General features: G+C 62.4%; 1 protein-coding gene across 5 annotated transcripts in view; it reads left to right on the top strand.

Annotated features, from left to right (window-relative positions):
* ANO1 (anoctamin 1) overlaps window positions 1–24,396 on the top strand; it is a 144,269-nt gene that overhangs the window by 88,461 nt on the left and 31,412 nt on the right. For 3 of the 5 annotated variants that reach the window (XM_046014409.1, XM_046014408.1, XM_046014411.1), the window contains exons 6-13: window positions 979–1,033; window positions 3,945–3,996; window positions 6,301–6,375; window positions 6,858–6,913; window positions 8,626–8,667; window positions 12,907–12,971; window positions 13,708–13,842; window positions 16,539–16,699. In XM_046014409.1, the coding sequence (XP_045870365.1) occupies window positions 979–1,033; window positions 3,945–3,996; window positions 6,301–6,375; window positions 6,858–6,913; window positions 8,626–8,667; window positions 12,907–12,971; window positions 13,708–13,842; window positions 16,539–16,699 (641 nt within the window). The remainder of the gene's footprint in view (window positions 1–978; window positions 1,034–3,944; window positions 3,997–6,300; window positions 6,376–6,857; window positions 6,914–8,625; window positions 8,668–12,906; window positions 12,972–13,707; window positions 13,843–16,538; window positions 16,700–24,396) is intronic. The other 2 variants (XM_046014410.1, XM_046014412.1) reach the window with 1 other exon arrangement.

Raw genomic sequence — 24,396 nt, 5'->3', positions numbered from 1 at the left:
TAACCGGGCTCCCGAAGGGGCCGAGCTCTGGGAGGCAGGGACAAAGGCAGCCACAGCTGGAGGCTCAGGGGACGTGTTGCCAGCAGGGTTGCCGGGCAGGGCTGCACCTGTTCTGGAACCTTCCATCCTACCCTGCCCCCAAGGGGCAGTGGGGCATCACCCTCTGGGTCGGTGGGGCCTCGCTGCTCAGAACTGGAGCGTGAGCAGTGGTGGGAACAGAGAGAACTCGGGCTCTAGGACCCACAGGGACGTGGATGACAAGTGGGGGCAGGGGGGCTCTCCAGGATGCCACCGGTCTCACGGGACGCGGAGAGCTGTTTCTCAGCTCAGAGCTGGGGCTTCGGCTCTGGCAAGGGTGTGAGTCACGGGGAGGGGCCAAGCGCTGGCCTCGGTGGTTATTTCTCCAATGTCCTGATGGTCCCTGGGATCCCAAATAAGACATTTGTAAAAAGCGGCCCCAAGCCCAGCTCCTTACACAGGCTGCAGGACGGGGGATCCCAGGGCACCCTCCTTCTAGGACCCGCAGCACCCCAGGCCTCCCTGGGCTCTGCCCCGGCTGCCTCACTTGGAAACCCCTTACCAGGCCCCGCTGAGCTCCAGGCTCCATGGGGACGGAGCCCCCCTCCCCGGCTGTACCCTGAGCGCCTGGGGCAGTGGGCGACCTCTCCCAGAGGCTCCCCTCTGCCCTCAGGCAACCTTAGGAAATATGTGGGGGCCAAGACCTCAGGACTGACACTGTGGAGTATTGGGAGCATCTGATGGAGGGAAGCAGATCCTTGTGGGGAGGTGTGGGTATCCAGGCCTCCCAGAGGGGGCTGGGGGAGTGACACGGACTGTTCCAGATGCCCAGGGTCGGGGCACATCTGCCCAGTGTCGTGGTCACGGCTCACAGGGACCGTGTGCTTTCCCAGGGCCTTGGAAACCCGGAGAGCCGACTCCGGTGAACTGTGTGTCTCTTTCTTCTCACTATTTCAACAGATTTGACCTGTCTGACAAGGATTCCTTTTTCGACAGCAAAACCCGGAGCACGATAGTAAGTACGGCTTGTGGGACTCGCTGGCTCCCCAGCAAGGCAGCCCCTGGGAGAAGCGGCTGATAATTTCATTTCACCAAAGCTCCTCCAGGTGGAAGCGGCTCTAATTGCCTGTGACGGCGATAATTAGAATAATAAAGCAGAGGGGGGCTGCTGGGGGGTGGGGAGCAGGGGAAGCCCCGCCCTTCCTCCCCCAGGTGGAGTCACAGGAAAGGGCAGGGGGACTCCAGACCCCCCAGCACCTGTCCCCGGCCTCCCTGCGCAGGCCCTTAGCAGAGCTGGCAGGGCCCCGGCCGCAGAGTCTCTGCACAGGGGGGGCGGGCGGACCTGGCAGGAGGGGTGGTGTGATGCAGGCAGATTTCCGGGGCTGGGCCAGAGGAGAGAATGAAGTCTGAAATCGGACCAGGCCGCCCTGCCCTCTTCAAGGTATTGGTTTAATGTTTATCCATCGGCCGCCAACGTGTCCGCCGGCCAAGCTGGGCCATGCACGGCTCAGGACCCGGCTTTTCTCCATGAACGTGGCAGCCAAGCCTCGGGTGCTACTGCTGCCGCCGCCCCCCGCCCAGAAGCCCAGCCTGGGGGGCAGAGGTGCAGGGTGGCCACGGGACCTCGAGCAGATAACTGCCCCTCACGGACGGCAGGTTGCTTTGGCGAGGGGGGCTCGGGGCGCTGCCGGGAAGACAGATCCGGGTCCCGTCTGCTGCCCTCTGTCCGCCCCCAGCCTCGTGACCTGGGGAGGCACCGAGCCCGCATCAGAACGAGAATGGTTCTGGCTTCCCGCTCAGAGCGCCGCGGTGCCCCTCCGTGCAGGGCGGCCTGGGCCACAGCGAGGTGGTTTACCTGACCCGTGTTACTGCTTAATCTTAGCAATTAAATCTCATCGTAGTAAATAAGAAGGAACTTGTTGATGGGAAGACATCAGCCAGCTGGAGTGTCTCGGGGCTGACAGGTGTCCCGGGGGGGAGGGGAGGAGCTCCCCCAGAGACCAACCCCTTGGGAGAAGCAGCCACGTTGACTTTTTCTGCATCTTTAGGAAATAGAGGATTGGAGGAATGACCGGCTGTGGAAACCGAGTCACGTGTGTGTTTCAACATGAATGTTGAAGTCACATGACCTGCGGCTGCCCAGATGCTCCCCAAAAGCATGGGGCAGGGTGCAAATTCGTGAATTCACTCTTGCTCTTGGGGGAGGGGCATAGGTGGATGGAAAGCTCCAGACCCCGTCTCACTGGGAGTCTGCTGTGAAACAGGGCTCCGTCCGTGACCCCGAAGTGCAGAAAGTGGTTCTGTCAGTGACTGGTCACTGAAGGGTCTGGTTCACTCTGGAGGGCTCAGGGGCTCTCCCCCAGGGAACTCAAAGGCTGGTTTGTAAACCGGCCGAGGCTCCAGAGAAACGGACAGTTTGAAACTTTGTTCTTGGGTAGTCCGGCCCCATGGCCTTGGAGACCCGACAGTATCCGGCGCTGGGGCGAGGTCATTCTAGGCAAAGGTATGGAGATCAACAGCCCTCCCTGTCTCCTTCCCTGTGCTCCTGTCATCAGGGTCACCCAGCGCGCAAGTGGGTAGGCGTCAGGGTCAGCAGGAAGGGCTGATTGCGTTGGTCTTGGGACCCAGACTTTCAGCCTGCAGGTGCCAGGGAACCATAGATGGTTGCAGGGCGAGGTTGAGGATGTGGTCAGATCTGTTCGAGCAAGATGATGGCCAGCGGCCAGCTGTGGGAGGGCAGGTGGAGGCAGGTATGGGATTAGAGGTGGTCATGAATGAGGCCGTGACCCACTGAAGGGAGGGTGGTTATTCTGGAAGAGTCAGCGAGGTCAGGGTGGGACCCCCAGTTAGATGCAGGGGTACCGGGGATATGGCCTGAGTGGGTCACTAATGCAGTCACCGGCTGCTTTACTGGTGGGAGGGAAGCAGGAGGCAATGGGCGCCTTTATGGCAGGTGGGAGGGACAAGAGCTCCAGGACAAGAGCAAGGGGGAAGGCAGGGCAGGGGGTGGCCACTTCTTGTGGGATCTTGGGGACCAAGTGCTTCTCGCAGAAGGACATCGAGGGGGGAGGACCTTGGTTCTCGGGCGAGGGTTTGGAGAGGGAGCAGAGTGCTGGGAGGCCAGGTCGCTGGGCCAGAGCCAAGATGGATGGAGATGCAGGGGGCAGGGGCAGGGCCGTGCCGCTGGCAGCCGGTGGGGGAGCCGAGGGCTTGGAGAGAGGATTGCTGCTCTCACGGTCACATCTGAGCCAGAGGGCCAGTCACGGTCACCCCATTTTGCAGGTAGGGAAACTAAGGCATGGGATGATGAGGTAGTTTGCCCAAGACCACACATCTGCACGTGGTGAAGCCAGGGCCAGAGGCAGGCAGACTCCCGAGCTGGGGCTCCCGAGGTCACCAAGTGAGATGTCTTGTTAGTCAAGGGGGCACGGGGCTGGGGTGGCGTGGGACCTTGCAGGGGCTTCTGCCGTCTCCTGATGCAGGCCGGGAAGGGCTCCCAGCACCTGCCCCCACCTCGGGTTTCTAGGACATCCGGGGCTAGACCCGGGAGGGGTCCTACGAGCCGGGTGCCCGTGGCTTGGAATGCCACCTGCCTTCCCAGCCGGAAGGGAGATTAAGATTAGCCCATCCCACGGGGCGCCGGGGACAACTCTCAACCCCGAAAAGCAGGATGCTGTCGGTGCCTCACAGAGGGAAGGAAGGGAGAGACGGGAGTCCTCCCGTCCCAGCAACTCCTCCCTCAGAACGGCACACCCTCGGCGCTCGGCACACGCGTCCATAGAAAGGCCTGCCGTCTGTCCTCAGAGGAGAGCAGGTGCCTGTCGCTGGTCAGGCCCGACCACGTCCCTTTCCGGCCGTCGTGGGACGGTTTCCGCGTGCCTTGGCTGCCTCGAGTAACCATCCGCCCCTTCTTGTCTCCCCAACAGGTCTATGAGATCCTGAAGAGAACAACGTGTACCAAGGCCAAGTATAGCATGGGTGAGGAGCTGGGGCCTGAGCTCAGCGCCCCTCCCAGCCCTAATCTCGCCTCCCATCATCAACGTGGGAGGCGGGCAACTGGTTTGGGGGTTTTTAGAAGGTTTTGATTTAAGCCCGTGTAGCTGCGTCAGACAGGAGAGCTGCTCCGGGCCCGCGGGGCTCTTGTACGGGGTGTCCTTCTCTCCGGCTCGTGGCGCTCGCGGGGGTGTCCGAGCCTCTCCCTGCAGGGGTGGTAAATCTGGCTGCTGGAAGCTGTAGGGGCGACCAAGGCGCCGTCACCCTCTTTGACCCTCACAGTCCAGGGGCACCTCGCTGGGGTTCTGGTGGGGGGGGGGGATGGCCCAAAGCAGTGCCCCCACCGGACATGCTCCCAGCTTGGAGTGGAAGGCTCCCCACTGAGGACCCACACAGCTCCACACTGGGCCTTGCTGGAAGGCCCGTCCTCCACACACAGCCCGGATCCAGAACCTGGCACAGAGCCAGGCACCTTCTGGATCACACCCCAAGCCACAGGTGCACAATTTTCCTGCCCGAAGTGCATCCCATTGACCCCTACCCCCACCCCAGCAGGGGCCCCTCACCGGCCACTGTGGGCTGAGGTCGCCCAAACCGAACACTTCAGAGCAAAGGAAAGCCTTTGTGAGGGTTCCTCCTTCATAAGCTCGTGCACGCCCACCGAGAGCTGTGCGTCACGCACACCCTCCAGGGCCACGGGGCCGCGCTGGTGGGCAGGGGTCTGTGAACCCAGGAGAGACTCCTTGCGCACTTGGCTTCCTGCAGACGGGGGAATGCCTGCGGCACGTAAGCGGGGAGAGCAGTGTGGGGGCGCCCGGGGGGCCGGGCCCAGGACACAAGGAGGAGATGACGGACCCTCAGGGTCAGGTGGGCTGCAGATGTCTGAGCCAGGATGGCCGACGGCCAGTCACAGGGACTCCTTCCAGACCTGCAGTCTCTGAGCCTGTGTCCTAGGTCAGTGGAAATAGGAGGCTCCCATCCAGGGGTCAGGAGGAGCCTGGGGCGAGTGTCCGCCATACGCCCAGCCCACCTTAGAAGCAGCGAGAGTGTCCGGAGTGGCCCCAGTCACCTGGGGTGGGAGGAAGTGTGGCTTCTGTCCTAGACCTAAGTCCTCCTGTAGGTCCCTGTAGGGTCCCCTCCAGAGCAGACCCGCGTGGTTGCACCAAAGGTTTGCAAAGAGCCCAGGGTCTGGGAACTTCCCAGCTAGAGTTGATCCCTGCTCTGGGTCATCTCGGGGGGCGGGCATCTGTGAATGCCCCCCCCCTTCTCTGGTGGACCTGGTAACGGGGCCGATAGATCAGGGGTCCTAGTCGGCACCCCCGTTTGACCTCGCTGCCTTGTCTGAAAGCCCTCCTCACCTCCAAATTCACTCATTCAACTTGCAGAAAGTACTGGTGGGTTCTGCCCCCCTCAGGGGACTTACATTCTGGGGGAGGAAAGAGATAATAATCAGAAAAGCCAGAACATCATCTTGTAGCGGTTGGGAAGGCTGCCACAGGGATTTAGGAACAATGATGGGAAAAGGCCTTTTCGAGGAGGAGATGCAGATGCTTGAGCAGAGATCTGAAGAAAATGAGGGATCCAGACCTGTGCAAAGGCCCTGGGGCATTCCTGTGTTGAGTGTTCTAGAACAGTGAGGAGGCAGTGAACCTGAATCAGACCCACATCCACTTTTATTACAGATGAATTTCACACACGTGGGCTTTAGCTGGATGCTCCCACCTGCCTCTAGTCTAGATTTCAGAGCACCTCTCCGGCACCCTGATCATTCCAGATCACTGACAGAGGAGATGGGCTGTTTTTAAGCGAGTCTCAGGAAGACACTTCCCCACTATTTCCCGTTGGCGTCATAAAGGGGGGGCCGGCTAGGCCACTGAGACAGCTGGCCCGCTCACCACCTGCAAAGCCTCTTTGACCAGGCCAGGGTTCCGTGACCAGCAAAGGGCTCCTGGAGACTCTGGGGCAGCACTGACCCCCGAGGGTGTGCACAAGATCAGGCTTTCCAGAGCCCCCCTCTCCCCCATCTCCACGCGTGGCCGGCTTGGCCTTCCCTCCACAGCACGGCCTCCTGGGGCTGGGCGCTGAAGGCTCGCCTCCGTGTTCTGGGAGGCGCAGGTGTGGTGACTTGCCCAACGTGTCCAGGGCAGGGTCTGGCCGCCATCAAGGCCTCGGCCACTACCTCGCCTCCCCCAGGCGTGCGGACCGCCGTGAGCGAATGCTTTCTCCCCCGAACGCAGCTTTGGTCCCCTGAGACGTTTTCGTGTAACTAATAGCCCGATGTACAAACAGGGCATGGAGGGCAAGGAGAGGGAAGAAAGAAGGACTCTGCCCTTTTAAATAAAAGGCGAAAATGTAGTAAATATGGTAAGTGCCGCCCCCCTGCGGGGCCCGCAGGCCCCCCCCTTTGGCTTTTCCAATCAACCTGAAATCTAATTCCAAATTGTATGTGTGTTTTCCGACACCATCAATTTCCCCCGAATCTCCCTCGTGATTCAGCTTCTCTAACCCCTGGAAATCCACCTTCTTTCCTCTGCAGGCTTGCCCTCGAGCAGGTGTGGGTAGTTGGAAAATCGCAGGCTTCGGGTTCCTCCTTCCTCCCAGGCGTGACTGTCTCTTGGGGTTTCCTCTGTGTCTTATTAATCCTGCGAATAGAGCATGTTTTTACCGTCTCCTGGTGGAACCCGGGGAGGAAACGCCAGAGCAGTGGCCTGGCCCTCTGTGCCCCGGTGCAGTGGCCTTCGCGAAAATTCTCAGCAACTGACACGGTCCTGGGACTGCTCTGTTTGCAGAGAGAGCGGCGGGAGATGTACCTGGGCCGTAATCCTCCCTCTGCCTTTGTTTTTAAGGTATCACGAGCCTGCTGGCCAATGGTGTTTACTCGGCTGCCTACCCCCTGCACGATGTAAGTGACCTTGATACAGGGTTCGCGCCTGCGTCATTGGACTCCCCAAATCCCCGCGGGCCACACCCCCAGGGAGCTCTAATTATCCTGTGGTCTCTGCTTCCTGCTTTGGCCCTCCTGCAAATGTCAGCGGCTCGCAGGCCTTCCTGGCCAGGCAGTGGGGGGACGGAGCGTTTGCACCCCTGGTCTGTCTTCTTGCGGAGCGAGCCCACCAAGGCAGGGACGTTTGTGGCAGGAACCCTGTCCCGGTTCACCCAAGGGTGTTAACCTTGCGGCCGGCCTGTCCACGAAATGCTCCCCCTGCCTGGGTCTCCCCTGCCGCCCCGCCCCCGCTCTGGCAGAAGGACCCGGGCTCTGCTAGTATCCATTTCTGCAGAGCAAGTAGCCGGCTTCCTGAGCTGGATCTCCAAATCCCTCTGGTATCCCCCCGACAAATATAGCGTGTGGCCATGGCCACGTGCTGGCTCAGTTGGGGTGGAGAGGGATGATTCTCCTCTTGTCGCTATGGAAACAGGGGCTAGGGGTCAGAGGGGCACGGGAATGCACTGTGGGGCCCCAGCAGTGTGGGAACCCCGGACCTGGGGCCTCTAGAACGTTCCAAAATGGGTGTTGCCCCAAGGACTGGGAGCCACAAAGCAGGAGAGAGCAGAGAGGGGTGAGGCTGGGCATCAGGGGACCCAGAGGCTGGTCGGGCCATGCCCCTCCACAGCCCGGAGGAGAGGCAGCCCCTGTCCTCTCTGTGCCTCGTGTCCCCATCTGTGAGCAGGGAATGGTTCCCAGTGGGCATCTGAGGGAGCAGAAGTGAGAGGGCTTCCAGTAAGACCCTGGATTGTTGAGACCTGATTGCCAGGACCGCGAAGAGCCATCCCTCCAGACCCCCGACTCTGACCTGCTCGTCCACTTGGGGAGCTGGGCCCATTGACCGGGTGTCCCCACCTCTTGCCTTCAGGAGTGCGGTTCCTTCTGCCTGCGCTTCCCCACAGCCACTGCCCGGCCCCTCCTCCCCCCGCAGGACAGGCAAAGCCTCCACGCAAAGCCCCCGTTTTCCCCCTCACCCGGCCCTGCATCTGCCTCCCCCGCCGTGTTCCCTGCCCCGCGGAAACACTCCTGTTTGGCCGCCGTTCCTTGGGCATGTGTCTCATGCACGCTGTGGCCTTTGGCAAGTGCCCGACGGGTGCGGTGTGCCGGTGACCTGCGGTGTTTTCAAGGGCAGGGCTCCGACCTCGCGGGTCCCGGCCAGCGGTCCTGGCTGGAGGGGCCTCCATCGCCCATCACACTTCCACCAGCGGGTGCCCAGCCGCCGCGCTGGCTCCGAAATGCCGCTCTCCTCCAGCCCCCCAGCCCCGCTCACAGACTGCTGGGCCAGTGACCCCCCCCCCCCGAGATGTCAGGGCCATTTGGCTTCTCTGAGCCTCTCTGATCTCTGTGCGGTGACCAGAAAACTTCCTGCCCTCCAGGGGCCCTTGGGAGTGAAAGGGAGGCCCGCCTGGCCGGGCCAGACTCCGGGGCCTCCCGGCGGGTGGGACACATGTTCCCCCCAGTGGAACAAGGCGGAGGCTCCCACCAGCCTTCCCTGGGCCGTGACCTGCTACCGTCTGGGGTCATCCTGCTGTGCCCACGACAGCGGCCAGCGCTGACTGCGTTTGGAAGTGTTGGATCTGAGGCCCTCGCGACCCCCGTTTGTACTGACACTTTTCCTTTCCCCCGAGCAGGGAGACTATGAAGGTGAAAACGTGGATTTCAACGACAGAAAAGTGAGTGGATACGGAGCGGGTGAGGGCCGCGGGCGGGACGGGGCCAAACGGCCACCCACGGGGCAGCAACCCTCCCACCACACATGTGGGGGACCAGGCAGAACCCCGGCCCGCTGAAGTGCGCCCCTCTCTCTGGGTCTGAGAGGTGCCCGGGTGGGTTGTGGGCAGCGTGTGAAGGCGAGGGTGTTTCTCTACCGTGGCCTTCATCACCCACCCCAAAGCCTGTATCTCCCCTGGTGATCAACTTGCCCCTCGTGGGTGTTTGGCCTGATCACTCATAGCTCCTGGGCCGCCGTGGCCAGCCCCACAGAGAGCCACGAGCCCCTCTGCACACTGGGGAGACTCGTGGACATGGTTCAGCCTGGTGTCTCTCAGCTTATCTGACCTGGGGCCCTTTCTAATGGAAGCGGGACTGAGCCGGTGTTCCCTGGGTTATGCCTTTGGAGACACTGAGTGATCTGTTTGTTCAGTGCTCTCCCTGATCCTATGTGCCCAGGCATCCTGAGTCCCCACCCCCACCCGGCCACTTCTCTGTCCTCCCCACGCTGGAAGGTTCTTCCCTGCCGTCTTGCCGTCCCGCACAAAAACCAGAACCTGGCTTCCAGCCTCCTCCCCGCGCCCACCTTGCCGCCTCCCGCTTCCCAAACAAGTTGCAGACTTCCTTCAGCGTGGGGGACAGACCTCCTGTGCCCGTGTTTGCCCCCAGGGCAGATTCTTGGGAAGCGGCCGGTGGAGACGCTTCCCTGGGAAGCTCACAATGGTGGCCTTGTCCCAGATCTCAGGCTGGGAACCTCTGTGGATGGAATGTCCTCCGTTCCTGCCTCCCGCTGGCCCCCCATACATGTTTTTAAATCTTTGGTACTGGATACGACTTGCCCGCCCGGGAATCCAGCTGAAGATGCTATCTGATTTCGCTCAAAAGTGACATATTTGGTTATTTTTAGTGGAACATCTGGCATTCGTCTGAGACCCAGTGACTTGCAGAACCTCCCCCAGTTCAATCCCGCTAGAGAAGCACCATCCCCTCCCCAGGCCTGCCTGGGCCAACTCTGGCCTCGGAGTCCGTCCTCCTTCATGCCTTCGTCCCCCCGCACTGCGTGTCTGGTGCCTTTCCTCCATTACAGATGCTTCCTCCTTGGGCACAGTGACCCCATTTCAGGCCTAATTCAGTCCTCCTCGTCACAGGCCACTGTGGCCTCCTTCTCACCTGCCTCCCCAGGCACCAGCCACGCTGGCTGCCTCACTAATCTGAGGCTACTCAGATCTCTGCCAAAATGATCTCATTCACTTGCTCAGGAGCTACTTACTGGGCACCACTGGGCACCAGGTCCAGCAAACGTGACTCTAGGTTTGTCCCGACCCACCTGTTCTCTCTGCCTGGAATCCTGCCCATCCTCTACTCCTCCCACCCCCACTGAATTTAACGTTACAGGTGTGAGTACCAGGCTGTCCCATAGGGGTAGTCCCAGGAGTATTGGATGGATGGATGATTGGATAATGGATGGATGGATGGATGGATGAATGAGTGGATGGATGGGTGGATGGATGACGGATGGATGGATGGATGGATGACGGACAGATGGGTGGAAGGATGGATGGATGATGGGTGGATGGATGATGAATGGATGGGTGAATGGGTGGATGGATGGATGGATGGATGGATGATGGACGGATGGATGGATGGATGGATGATGGGTGGATGTTGAGGGGCGTGGGGGGGTGGATGGATGGAAGGGAAGGAGAGAGAGAGGGAGAAATGTTACAGATAGGTGTTTGGGTCCTAACTCAGAGCCTTGGAGACTTTCTCATTCTCCCGTGCGGCTCCATATCAGTGACCTGGTTGTAAGTATTTTGTCTTTCCAGTGACAAAATCTATGGCCCCCATTATTGGTCCCATCAGTGGCAGAGAAGCCCCCAGTGCCTGGCCCCTGATACCTCATAGGATGGAAAGAGGGGTGCCTCGTGGGCCTCCATTCTAGGGAGAGACGGCAAGGGGCAAGTCTGCACGCGGTCATGAAAGATACTGTCGGTGCCATAACGGCTCCGCTCAGCCGGGTGGGCCCACATGGGAGGTCTGGCCTCCCTCTGAGGTCCGGGGTCACTGTGACTGGAGCCACCAGCCCCCCACTGGCCCATCCCAGGGCCCTGACACCTCCTACCCTGTTTGCTAGCCTGGGGTGCACCCTCGGAGCTCTGCCAACCCAAACAGGGAAATCTTGAGTTTGACTTCTCCGGTCTGCCAGCCGTGGGGGGATCGATGTTCCCGTCTTGGCAGGAAGAACATTCCACTGAAGTAAAGTAATTGGGCAGAGACTCAGGGTGTACCCCTAGCTGTCCCATGTACCCATGAACAGTGGCCGCCATGCCGCAGGCCAGTGTGCATGGGCAGGCCCGGGGACATAGGACCAGCATGACGAGGCCATGCCTTTGAAAAGGGCCTCCCGTCCCCTCCATCACTCCCTCCTGCCCCAGTCCCTCGTGCACCTCCCGGCCTGCGTGGGGTCTACACCAGTGGCTTGATTTCCCGAGGGGAGGAAGCTGCCCAGGTCAGTGCTGGCCGCTTTGCTTTTCCAGAGGGGGTCTGTGTGGTCGTCTGAGTTTGCTGTTTGCAGAGTGACCCTGGGGCTTCTTGTTGTCCGTGTAACCAGGCCTGCTGAAACGTGGTGAGCCCCTGGGCTGTGGCTTTCACGAGGCACAAGCCCCTGGGGTCCCCCTCTGACCCTGGAGGAAGGACTGTCTCCACCAGAATAATGGAGGCCACAGGCTCAGAGAGGAGGGTCTGCCCTGGATGCCCAGCAGGGCTCAGGGGGGTGGGGGGCCTGACTGGACCCTTACCCAGGACCCGGGACTCAGACTCAGTGCCCAGGATGCCCACTGGAGGCCCAGTGGAGCCCACATCCCCGCCCAGGGGTCGTGCCTTTAACTCCCGCCTCTCTCCTCGGAGCGGAGGGGAGCTCCCCTGCATCCCACTCCCTCGGGAGGCTGCAGAGGCCCCCCACCAGCAGCTGGCCTTGCTGCTAGTCCTTCAGGATACAGACCCTGCCCAGTACATCTTGTCGTAGCACTCACAGAAAGACGTAAAACCGAAGGACTGCTCCTCTTACGGAGATCAGAACAGACGTGCGGGTGTTGACTTTTGAGGAAACGAGCTCGGGCGTTGTGAGCGTTAGTCCTTGGAGCCGACTCCCTGAGCCTGTGGGAGCGGGACCCCTCCCAGCGAGCTTTCTTGCACGCTGTTAATTTCTGGAGAATTACCCAAAGATACGTGTGTGCGCAAAAAGCCATTAGCTCCGGACTCAGGGGAGGTGGAGGCAGGTTCATGCAGCCATGAGGGCTGCTACCTCGGCATACCCAGGCCAGGGCTTATACTGCAGGGAGCTCGAGGCACCATCCCGCCCCTGCTTCTCTCTAGCTCCCCATCTGACGCCGGCAGGGGCAGGCGGCCAGGCACGGGGTCCCGGCCGTGTGACCTAGGCCTTGCATTAAGGCTGGGGAAGCATCAGTGACCCACATGGGCGGGCTTTCTCTCTTAGCACCACCAGTCCCAACGTGGTGTCTTTCTTAGGACTCTCCCTGCGTGTTCATGCAAGGCTTTCCATCCGTCAAGCTCATTACCATCCCTACCCGGAGCCTGGGGGTAATGGGGTGTGTATAGATTGCATTTATCTCACTGAGCGTGTTAATCAGACAGCTCATCTCGGGGGAAAAACGCCGAGCTCTCTTTGCTTCCCAGGAGAGTGTTCAACGTCTTGCCACTGGTATTTCTTTGCTACAGAGCGTGGTGGTCTCTGTCCTTTATAGAGAATGACACGGCATCGGACAGGGACCGCCGAGAACCCCGAGTGGACAAGTCTCACAGGGTCAGGCCATTTTAGGTCCATTCCGGATCAGATGGTGAAGACTGAGGCTTCCATAATGATTCCAGAAGCTTCTGTCCCTTCTAGCCCGTTCTTGCTCAGGTCCTAGCTCAGCTCCCACCGCTGGGGGGTTCTTTGGGACCCTTACCGGAGCTGAAAGTTTCGTGTGCGTCTCCCCTGCCAAGACAGGAGCCCCGGGGCTCGGGGCTGTGTCTGTCATGCTCCCCTCCGAAAGCGCACTGCCCAGTGCAGCAGCGGGCACACGGCCGACTCCCACGAAGGGTTTGTCGAATGAATGAATGATGTCGCCGGCAGCTGGGTGCACCAGCTCTGGGAAGTGAAGCTCCATTTTGAAAAGCCCTCACCACTTGCTGTCCCGCAGCTCCTGTACCAAGAGTGGGCGAGCTACGGGGTCTTCTATAAATACCAGCCCATCGACCTGGTCAGGTGAGAGGGGACGCTGGGTCAGAAGGAGCGGCCGGGCTGCTCCGAGGCCGTGGGAGGCAAGTCCCTCGTTGGATGTTGGTTGGCCTTGACCATACCAAGTGTTTATCGCCTGGGAACCTGTCTGAACTTGAGAAGCTTGGGAAGGGGCCCCGGGTCCCCCGCAGGCCCAAAGACTCGCTGGCGGCTGGGCTCTTCCCGTCACGTTCATGCTCCTCTCCTGAATCCCCAGCCCGGCCCGACCCTGCTGGGTGGCCGCTGGGGCTCCTTGCATGGCTGCTGGAGCGGGAGGAGGACGCTGTCCTGTCTCCCAGGGCAGGCAGGGGAGCAGATGTATGTCCTGTGGGGACCTGCAGACCGGAGTCCGGCCATGGAAATTCTTAAGCCCCTCAAGGCGCCAGGGACGCGGAATGTGAGGAGGGCGGCTCTCTTGGCTTCTCCAGGCCAGAGCCCTCAGAGGAGCGGGACTTGGGACAGAGCGGGCGACCTCCCCGGCAGCCCGCCACGCCCGCGCGCCCCAGCCCGAGCCTCACAAACAGAACGGCCCGCTTCCCGGCACAGAAGGGCCTGCCCCTGAAGGCCGGCCCAGAGCCCACCCCCGCCCCACTCTCTAGGTCCTGCTCCGGGGCATGCGGGGCCAGGCCGAGCTGTCCCGAGCCGGGCTGGGAGGTGCCGCTTGTCCGCACCTGTGGGCGGTGAGCATCAGCCTGTCTCTGTCTGGCTTTGCCCTGCGGCGCAGGAAGTACTTCGGGGAGAAGATCGGCCTGTACTTCGCCTGGCTGGGCGTCTACACGCAGATGCTCATCCCGGCCTCCGTGGTCGGCATCATCGTCTTCCTGTACGGATGCGCCACAGTCGACGATAACATCCCCAGGTAGGCGGGTCTCCTCCCCGCACACCCCCTCTGCTCCCGGAGGGGCCGCCCTCCTCCCTGGCCGGGGCCCCAACAGGCTCTTGAACCTCGGCCCCGGGTGGGGCGAGCACTGTCTGAGAGCAGCACAGACGGCCGGGAAGACGCACTCCAGTCCGGAGCGAGACGTGAAATAAGCGTCCGGCAACTTTCCCTTCTTGGAAGGTGTTTTGCCCGTTTTAAAGGATTTTCCAGTCCTTCAGGGGCCAGGAAATTCGCTGCTTCCTAGCTAGTTGGGGAGATGAGCCAAAAGGCCCTGCCGAGGTCTCGTGCGTGGACTCGGCCCTTCGGCTCCCCACCTGCACCCTGTCCCCGTGGCCCTGGGGGGTTCACAGAGCGGACAGTCCTGTTGCAGTCCCCCCTCCCAAAGGTTATGCCAGGCAAGGGGAGCTCTTGGAAGAAGGCCTGGGCCCCCAAGACAGCCCCATGCTGGGGAGCATGAGCCAAGCGGTAGGAGCCCCAAGGGGCTCAGGAGTGCCCTGTCCCTCCCCGCTGTGTGCCAGGGCTGGAAGCCCTGAGCCAGGGGTGACTGTGTTGTGTGTTCTGGATGACAGGCCCCCCCTCGGTCAGGGACACCGCTGCCCGGCCCGTGGCCCTGCCTCCCATGAGAGTGCAGGCTCGCCGGGGAAGCCCAGGGACATCCGTTCGGTTCTGTTTCTCACAACTCAGTCCTGTGCTCCAAAGCAGAGCTGTGGCTTGGAACATTCATCTGTAGTTCCAGTCAGCGAAGATCAAACGAGTCCCTTACCTGGCGGGTCGGCTGGCTCGTCACAGCTCTGCCGCACAGAAAGGCCATATCCGGCAAATTTTGGTGTAAATGGTGCTTTGAGGCATGAGTAACGCCTAAAATATTTCCACCCACCCGGGATCAAAACGTTAAAGGCATCTGGCTTATGTACCCTCCACGGCTGTCCTGGGCGCAGACAGACCAGAGGAAGCTTGTCCCTTTGTTGGCTAATGTGACATGAGGCCCCTGTGCTTGGGTCCGACAGTGGCTGTTGGGAACCCAGGTGTGATGTGGCTTTAGCTCCAGAGCCCTAAGGGACTCGGCAAGTGGCAGTCCCTGGGGGCTTCTCTTCCCTCCACTCCTCCCGAGCGTAGCCAGGGAGTCTCAGCCAGGGCGCTCTGCCCGGGCACGCCTGTACCACGAGGGCACTGAGGTCCCTGAGGCCAGGCCAGCACTGCCTCCTCCCGACACATGGCCAGGGACGTGCACCGCCTTCACGGCGGATTCCAGACGTCTGTCCTGCCTCAGCCTCGGCCGCCGCCCGGTTGGTGCCTCGGGTGAAGCAGGAGGGGTGTGTCCCCCTTGGAGTGCGATCCGTCCTCGAGTGTAGGGAAGGCGGAGGCCCTGCCCTTCGAGGTCCCAGCTGCCACCCCAATCCAGCCCATCCCCTCCAAAGAACAGAGCTTCCCGTTCCTTGTCTTTACTTTGGCTGTGGCTGAGGAAGGGCGAGGCAGAGGGTTTAAAACCGGCAGAAAAAGGCTTTTTGTCTGGCTGGCCTCGTTGATGCCAACAGGTGAGAGGACTGGCGGCAGGCAGAGCTGCACGGCCTTGCCCCTGCCCCCCCGCGGGGCTCTGGGCTCTTATTTCTTCATCGATGATGGTGGGATTGTAGGGGTCCCCGCAGCTGGTCTGGGCCAAGTGGGTGCCCTCGGGGGCTCCTGCTTACGCAGCTGACAGTCTTTGAGAATCGGTGACTTGCCTATTAGCGGGAGAGAGCCTGAGTGCCAGGGAGCTGGGGGGGGCAGAGAGGCTCAGCTCCCCTCCGGCCCCTCCGCAGCAGCTGGGCTCCAGCCCCAGACTTCATGTCAGGCCAGAGGAAAGAACCTTGTTCAGCAGGACCCACTCTCCTGGCCAGGCACCCTCGGCTCCCAGCGAGCCCTGCACGGTGGATGTCCCACACCCCGGGCCGCGTGTCGATGTGTTCCTTCCAGCCCAGCTACCTGTCTCCCCTTTGTGTCCAGAGCCCCCTTGAGGCTGATGCCTGGTGGCCCCTGAGGCCAGCTGCCCCATGGCACCCCCACCAGGACGGCTGAGCCCACTCGCGCTCTGCCTGGGACGTGCAAGGGCATGGGAGGGCACAGCCTTCTTGGGGCCTCCCCTGCTCCTCTTGCTGTCTTCTGGCCCTCACAGCATGAACCCCTGGGCAGCTCCCGCTACTAGAACAAGCCCGGACAGAGCCCAGCTGTTGGAGGACCCTGGCTGCTGTCTCTCCGCTTCTCCAAGAGGCGGCTCCCACGTAGGCTGTGGGTCCTGCTGCCTCCGGTCCACCCTGACCCCGAGATGTGAGCACTCACACGCCCCTCAGGGGTCACCCAGCAGGTCTGGATGGGCCTGCATCCGGGGTGGGCTGCAGAAATTGCAGGCCTTATGCAAAACGAAAACACAGGAGCCCTGTCCAGAGTCGTGGAGAATTGTAAAGTGGTACCAGGCGCGAAAGCAACCCGAGGCCCTTCGGAGCACGGGTTCCTGGGACCGCCCGTGTCCCCGGTGTCCGCAGGCGGCCCTAGAGAGCATGGCGGGGGACGCGGGCGTCGGCTGCAGCCGGCTAGCGGGCCTGACGGGGGTCACTTCGCCGAAGCCCACCCCGGCGCGGCTCCCAGCGTGCAGTCCCTGCGTGTCCCGGCCCCGGGACTTACAGGCCGCCCCCCCGCAGCATGGAGATGTGCGACCACAGGCAGAACATCACCATGTGTCCGCTGTGCGACAAGGCCTGCAGCTACTGGCAGATGAGCTCGGCGTGCGCCACCGCCCGGGCCAGCCACCTCTTCGACAACCCCGCCACCGTCTTCTTCTCCGTCTTCATGGCCCTCTGGGGTAAGCAGAGCCTGGCCGCCTGCGGTCTACAGGGCAGGGGCGACTTTGCCCTGGTCCCTCCATGGCCTTCCTTCCGTCTCGAGATTTTGCGCAGGTTGTGTTGGCCCGGAATGAGCATGGGAGGGGGGCTCGGGGGGGACGGCGCCCCGTTGTGCCTGCGGATGGGGAGGGTCTGGGCTGCGTCCCGGATACCGACTGGTTCTTCTGACTCACGCCTTACGGAAGGTGGAGGGGGTGTCTGCTCTTAGAAACGGGCCGTCTTTCCTGGGACCAGGTCCACACAGCACCCCTGCAGGTTCCGCGGGCCCACTATTCGGGGAAGGACACCAAGGCCCAGACACAGTTAGTGTGAGTTTCCCAGGGTCACTCAGCTCCTGAGTGTCCCAGGCAAGGATGGAACGTGTGGTTTCCAGAACTAGTGCCCTCACCTCCCTGCCACCCCGAGGCCGAGGCACAGGGCTTTTCCTTCAGGATGCTTTTCTACTCTGGTGCCCGACAGATGCCGGGGGCGTGGGCGGTGGGTGGGTGGTGTCTGGTTGCATTTCTGCAGGTGTTTTCGGATTAGCAAACTGGCCTGTTCCCTCCTCTGTGGTCCTGCGTTACCCCCTTGCCAGGGGAGGATTCAGAATCTGGGCCCTGGCAGCTGTGTGCGGAGCTGTTCCCTGGATGCCCGAGCCCCGGTCCTTGTCCCCAGGGACTCCCATCTAGTAGGAGATGGAACTGGGCACAGGAGCTAAGGGTCAGGATGTCTGCAGGGGGAAGTCAGGACAGACTTCCCGGAAGAGGTGTGAGCCCCTCGAGCAGCGTTCTGAAGATGCGGTGGGCGGGGGTGCTGAGTGTTTGCGGTGTGGAGACTCAGTGCAGAAGCCGAGGGGCCGGGAAGAGCCTGCTGGCAGGTCCCAGAGCCGCACGGAGCTGCATTGGCCCCATGCACAGTGGGCGTTGGGGGGGCCATGGGGGGCTGAGAAGCTGCTCGTTGTACAAATGGGGATGGAGACTGCCCCCGGCCAGACAGGTGCGTGGCTCCTACGGGTCCGTGTGACCTCGATGTGTGAGGATCCGGTCACGGAAGATTCGGTAGCTGCGCCCCAGTGCTGAGCGGAACGGGTTGTCTGTGTCATGCCAGAAGCCTCGACTTGGGAGCATTTTTCAGAACAGCAGAGTCCGTGAAGTTGGGGCCCAGGCTTCCCAGCTCGGCCGCTGCCCCTGGGAGGCTGGAGGCTCGGCAAGGTCAGCCGTCACAGGAAAAAACCATGGAGCAGAACCAGCTTCGTGATAGGTCGGGGCTGATGCCAGGGTCCTCACCGGGCCGGAACCGGCTTCTGCCCAGCCTGGCAGCCTCCCTCCCCGCCCGAGGCGGTCCGTTCAGACCCGAGGTGGTGTTAGAGAGAGCTGTCAGCGAGCAGGGGGAGCGGCCAGCGTCCCCGGGGGACTGAGGTTGCTGCCTGGCCCGGTCTCCCTGGAGCAGCGGCAGGGGCTCAGGGTGGGCTGAACCTGTGCGGTTTGGAGGCGGGGGGGTCCAGAGGCGCTGCGCGGCATCTCGGAGAACTGGGAGGAGCACGGAAGGCTGAGCAGTGGGGCTGGTTCCTCAATCACATTTCCACACTTGCTGGTAACGAGTTGGGGGAGGGGGTGGCAGGCAGCAGCCGCCGGCTCTGGGACGGTCCCGCTGAGGACGTGAGCCGCAACCCCTCCCCTTAGATGCACGCGTCACCCTCCAGTCTGGAGCGCAGCGTGTCCTTAGCAGGCCCCTGCCTGTGGGTCTCCCACCCCGAGCCCCGGGCCCGGCGCCGCAGCCGCCCACCTCTGCCTGCTTGGTTGGGGTGTGGTTCTCCACGAGCGCCCTCAGTGGGCCCCTGGCCAGCTGCACTGGCTCCTGCAGGGTCTCTGGGCCCGGGTGGCCCGTGCCAAGCCCGCAACCACCGGTGGTCCATAGGGTGACCCGTGAGGGTCAGAGGGGCGGCTGCAGAGCCCCAGCCCGGCCCGAGGGCATAGCTGACTCCCTAGGGCTCCCGCGCTGTCGTCACACCCGCTGGGGGTACCGCCTGCCGTGGGGGGTGGCGTGAGAAGTACAAGTGCGCGTGACTGTCCTGGCCGTGGTGGGGGGTGGTGATCAGCCACTTTTGTGACGCGCTCGTGCTCAGGGAAGACGGGGAGGCAAACTGATGATTCCGCCGCCCTTGGAAGATTACAGTCCTAGATTCACGCAGGAGTAGCGTATGCAAAGGCCCAGTGGTGGGGACGCAGGGCCTGGTGAAGGAGCCTGCCGGGGGGCAGGGAGCGGGGAGGGGGAAGAGTGTGGGGGATCCCAGAGACCAAGCAAGGGCCCGCGGGGAAGAACTCAGTGTTCTCACCGGAAGGAATCAGGACCCAGAGCAGTGGGCTCACGGCGTCAAAAGTGTTTTTGTGTCTTGTCCTTGAGTCAGAGACAGCAAGCGCAAGAGGCAGCTTGGGAGGAAGTGGAGGGAAGGCTGAGCCAGCTCCGACGGGGACAGTGGCCAGGGAGCTCTCACTCGAGACCAAAGTGACAGGTGCTTGGGTCAATGGTAAGAAGCCAGGTTAATCCAAGGGGGCCATGGGGCGGCCAGACCGGGAAGGGGGCTGGTGGGAAGGGCCAGAGCAACGGTCAAGGGAATTGGGCACCTCCCTCCCTGGCCCCGGGCTCCCCAATTTTGTCCCACCCATTCCCAGTTCCCCCACGCAAGCTCGAAGAGGAACCCGGCCCGAGACTCCAGGTTACTGCCCCTCCAAACAAAGGGCCCTGGATGGAGAAAAGACATTTTGATCATTACAAAGGACTCAACGCCTCTTTTCCACTCTCACGCCAGCCATCCCAGGGTTGAGGAGAAGGGGCAGGCCTGGCTGAGCCGGCTTCGTGTGAAGCATGGGGGGTAGAGTTACAGCCCCTGCCCCACTGTGGATGGGGGAGTCTCGGCCTCCGGGTTGCGGCCCGCCGGGCCTGGCCTCAGGGCAGGGAGGAAACAGGCCCACTGCATGTCCTCTGCGGCCAGCCGCTCTGGACAGAACGTAACTTATAGGTGCGCGGCCTGTCTCCTCGGGCGACAAGGCCCACCCTCTCCTGCCGGGCCACAGAAGCCAGCTGCGGCTGGGGTTCAGCACGGAGCCGTCTGGGGCTGTCACCACCGTGCCTCCAGCTGAAAGCCGTCCCTGGCGAGTCTTCGGCGCCTGGCGCAGGGCGCAGCTCTGGCTGCAGAGCCCTGAAAGCTCCCTTGGCGTCCGGCCGTGGCCAGTTCTGTCTTATAAGTACAACACCTTCGCTGTCCCCTGCAGGGACAGGCAGAGGACACGCGTGGGGCGCCATACTTCCTCCTCGTGACACCACCCCAGGGTGGACGCAAGCCGTGCCCGATCTGACAGGGGCGGGTCTGTCCCCTCCCCCACCCAGCGGTCAGGAAGAGGCTGGCCAGGCTTGTCCCTCGCTCACTGGGCTCGGAACGGCCCTGACTGCCTGCAGCCGGTGCACCACGGATGATGGAGAGTGTCCGGGACTGTCCATCCGGCCCGGCTCCCAGAAGCCCCTGCCCAGACCCAGCCTGGCCCTGTCCCTCCCCACCGAGTAGCAGTGCTCTGGGCTCGTCTGTCCCCACTTGTCGGAGCAAAGGCTCTGTGCCCTGAAAGTTTAAAACCCAACAGTCGCCCCATAGGGTCTCACACTGGGTTTCCACCCGACGGGATGGTTACCCTGGGATGAAGGTGCAGCGAGGGAGGAGGCTGGACGCGGCGCCCGTCGGCGGCCCAGCTCATGCTCGCGCCTCCCCACCGAGCTGGTCCGCAGGTTTTGCGTGATGCGCGCCTCCCCTGTCTCTCGTCTCTCCCAGACCTGGCTTCGCTTTGAAATGGTCGCTGCCCTTTTACCGATTTTTCCATTTGAGGGTTCGTCTGCGGGATTTGGGGGACACGGGAGTTCTGCCGAGGAAGTGTGAGACCTCTTTGCTTCAGTAGGGACTGGGCAGCCAGGAGACGGACTTTGCAGCGGGCACCCCGGGGTGTTAGCGGCATCAGCGCTCACGTGTTGGCCAAGACGGGAGCTCGGGAGCTGCGAACTGTGCTAGACTCTGCCTTGTGCGGTGCGGCTGCGGAGCGAGGAGGTGGCCCCTGCGTTCCAGGACGTGTGCTCAGAGCGGGAGACAGACGCAGGCAGAGATAAGCAGAGCCTCACGATAAATGCCCTCTGTTAGGTCTCTTAGCGGGCAAAGGCAGTCTTCCGAATGGGGCCGCATGAAACCCTAGGGCACCAGCTCAGCACAGGGAAAGATTTCCAGCAGTGAGCCCTGTGTCGCACTAGGTGGTGAGCACCCTGCTCCGAGGGGCATTCAAGCTGTGTTGGAGGACACCTTGCTGGGGCTGCTGCATAGCATGGAGAGGCGGTAGCTCTTTGTGGTCCCACTGCCCACCCTTGCCTCTCTGGACCCTGGGTCTACCGGGGATTACCTCTGTGGCCCCCCACTGCCCTCTGCTTCTCATTCTCAGCCTCCCCGGCTTCCTCAAGACCTCAGCGCTGCTCAGCTGTCCCCAGCCGGTCTGGGCCCAGGAAGCTCCAAGTGGAAGCCGGAACACCTGCTGGGCGGGTGCACAGCCTCCTGGGTCCCTGCCCCTCGCCGGGAAGGCCCACCGGGCAGCACATTCGAGCCCCCAGGGGAGCTCAGCTTGCACAAGCCTCCGCCTGGACGCTTGGGTCTGAGCCGCTACTCAGCCGGGTGGGCTCCGTGCCGGGATGGGTGGATGCAGGGAAACAGTCACCAGCGCCATCAGGTCCTGGGCCGGACGCAGGTTCAGATCTCTTAGCTTGTCCCCTAGCGACTGTGTGACCTCAGGCAAGTGGCTTCTGCTCTCTGGGCCCCAGGTTCCCCATTTATAAAACGGGGGGAGGGGGGATAGCGCAAGCTGCCTGGAGCCATGCTGGGAGCCTCGAGCGCGCCGTTCCTTGTGACATCCTTGGGGCCGTGCCTGGTGCCAGCGCTCACGTCGTATTAGCTCTCACGTCGGCTCGGTGAGCGCTTGCTTATTGGACGCATGCGAACAGCCTGGACCGTAGGAGGCCGGGGCTCAAACCCTGTGCTCGTTGGCCTCTGGAGGTCGTGTCCCTTCACCCGCTCTGGAGGAACACCCGCTTCCACGAGCCGGGCCCTGCACTCTGCCGGGCACGGTGCTGAGTGTCGTAGGTGCAGTGACTCACTCATGCCCCCCCCCGTGACCACAGGAGGTGGACAGCTTTATTGCCCGTTTGACAGATGAGCAAATCAAGGCCACTTTCCCAAGCTTACACCAGAACTGCGAGGCGGAGGCAAGACTCGAGTCCCAGCACTCTGGCTCCCGCGGCCCCGTGCTCTGCCGCTCGGCCGCTGGGCCCGCCCCCGTCTGCCCGCGCAGTTAACCCGCTCCCCGGGATGGGCCTGCTCCACACGGGCCTTTCTTACTCCTGACCTGGATGGCTTCCCCTTCTGTCCGCAAACACACCCCCCTCCCCCGCAACCCCTGACTGTGCACCAGACTCTGGGCGGGAGCCCTGCCTAGGTGACCTGTGTCCCAGTAGCCCTGGAGGGAGGGTGGGGTGTTCTCTCCACCGAGGACACTGTGGCACAGAGGGGGTGTGGCTTGGGCAAGGTCACACAGCGATGGGGTCTATCACAGACCTGACCGACCCTGCCCCGGCCCCCTGGCTTCCCAGATCTACACTAGTGCTCTGGTCATCCCTCTTCCTGTGGACGTGTCCCAGCTCTGTTCCACACCCTCCTGGGGGAGCAGAGGGTTTCCCGGAGCCGGTCACGGGGCAGGGGGGGCAGGGGGGCAGGGGGGTGGGGGGCAGGCAGGCAGGCGCCGCTCAGCGGGGCAAGCCCACAGGGGTCCCATCAAATGCCGTGCTCCTGCTCCGGGAAGCCAGCGTGCTGGGTTCCCCCCTTATTGAGCACCTACTGTATGCAGAGAGCCTCAAAGGTATTGGCGGGCCCTTCCCAGCACCCCGTCCTTGAGAGACAGACGTGACTCCGCCCCCCGGGAAGGAGGGAAAGGGGCAGGTCTGCCTCTGCTGCTTGCCGCCCCCCACCCTCTCCAGCTTCTCTTCCGCCGGGAGACAACAATGTGCCTGTCTGTCAAATATGAGTTCCATCCACACACTGTCGTTTGGGGAAAAAAATAACAAAAAAGCCAAACTGCTCCCAGGAGGCACTTCCCTTTAGGAAAAAAGGAGCGTATTATAAATCAAGACAAAAGCCACAGGAACGAGCCTATAGGGCTCGGGAGGTGGCCGTGCGGTCCAGCCCCAGCCGGCGGGTGGACACAGAGGGGACGCTCCCTCCTCCTGCAGCTCCACAATCACCGTCCAGCGTAATTAGCAGAGACCTCATGGCCGGTTTCCTTTAAATCCCTTATTCAGTGACTTGCTCACTCCCTCCGGGGGATCCTTCTCCCACTGGTCAGTCTTCCTCCGCATGTCCCTTCTTCTCCTGCCCTCCGGCTGCTAACATTTCCGCCGGCAGTGACAGGGCCGTGCCTCCGTCCTGGACCCGCTGGCCCCTGAGACTCCAGCTCGCTACCACTGGCGACGTGTGACATTTCAAAGCCTCCAACAAGGTGTCCCACAAAGCGACTTTGAGCCCCATTTAGCTCTTTGCTGTGATCAGTTTTCTGAAATTATGGCATAATAATGGGGTTTTAACAGCTTGTCAGTTCCGTGCGGAACAAAGGAGTTTGTTTGATCTGAGCCTGGCTGCAAGAAGCTTGGGAAGGTGGCTCGGACCCGAAGGAGAGGCAGCCGGTGGCTGAAGCCCCCAGGGGCGGGCCCCACCGAGCACCCTGAGCCAGGGTTTGGGGGGGGGGGTTACAGCGAGAGCTGGTGCGGGCCTCTCGCTGGAATTCCACAGCTGGGGCGGCTCAGGAGGGAGGCCCGCTCGGAGGGTTCGTAAGGAGGGTTCCTGAGCCACGTCTCCTCCGATAGCCACCCCCCCCCCCCAGTCCTGCAGCTCCGGGCGGAGGCACCCCCGGTCCCCCTTCGGCGGAGATGTGTGCGGCAAGCGGACACTCTGGGGAGCTGGAGGGCCAGAGCAGGTCTCTCCTCTGGGGGTGGCCTGTCAGGGTGGGCGCACCGCTGGGCTGGTGCAGAGGGAGCAGCTGAGCCCTGCCTGCCCCCAGGGCTCCCGGGTGGGGTGAGGGAGTGGGTGGCAGAGGTGAGCCAAGACGAGAGGTGGATGGAGGGAAGTAGGACAGACGATGGATGGGACGGTGCTCCCGGACCCTGGTGTGCCTAAGGTTCCGAGCTGGCCGGCTGCCAGTCCGCCGCCTCCTGCCCCCGGCCCTTGGTACCCCCCAGTCTGCTTCCTGTCTCAGGATCTACAGGAAACCTTCTGGGGGATCCACACCCCATGTGGCCCTTGAACCTACGGTCAGCCTCTTGGCCAGACCCGGAGCGGTGCTCCCGTGGGAGCCGGGTCCCAGGAATGCACCCCCAGGGGCCCCCACGCACCGCTGCGGGCTGCCTCGTGACGGCCTCTAGCAGGCTCTGTCGTCGAGCCGCCCGGGCCGACGAGGAACCAGGGGCTGCAGAGGCCGGGTGGTCACGTGCCCGAGCTCCCACCTGGACGTGACCCAGGCTCCACCCAGGTCCTGCGCTCACCTGCTGCCTCCGGGCCGCCCCACAAGAATGTGTTTGTCTAGCATTGTGTCGCCAGGACAGATGTTTG

This window comes from Meles meles, chromosome 8 (genome assembly GCF_922984935.1).
Source record: "Meles meles chromosome 8, mMelMel3.1 paternal haplotype, whole genome shotgun sequence".
Taxonomy (NCBI): domain Eukaryota; kingdom Metazoa; phylum Chordata; class Mammalia; order Carnivora; family Mustelidae; genus Meles; species Meles meles.
This window is presented reverse-complemented; position numbering and strand designations above follow the sequence as displayed.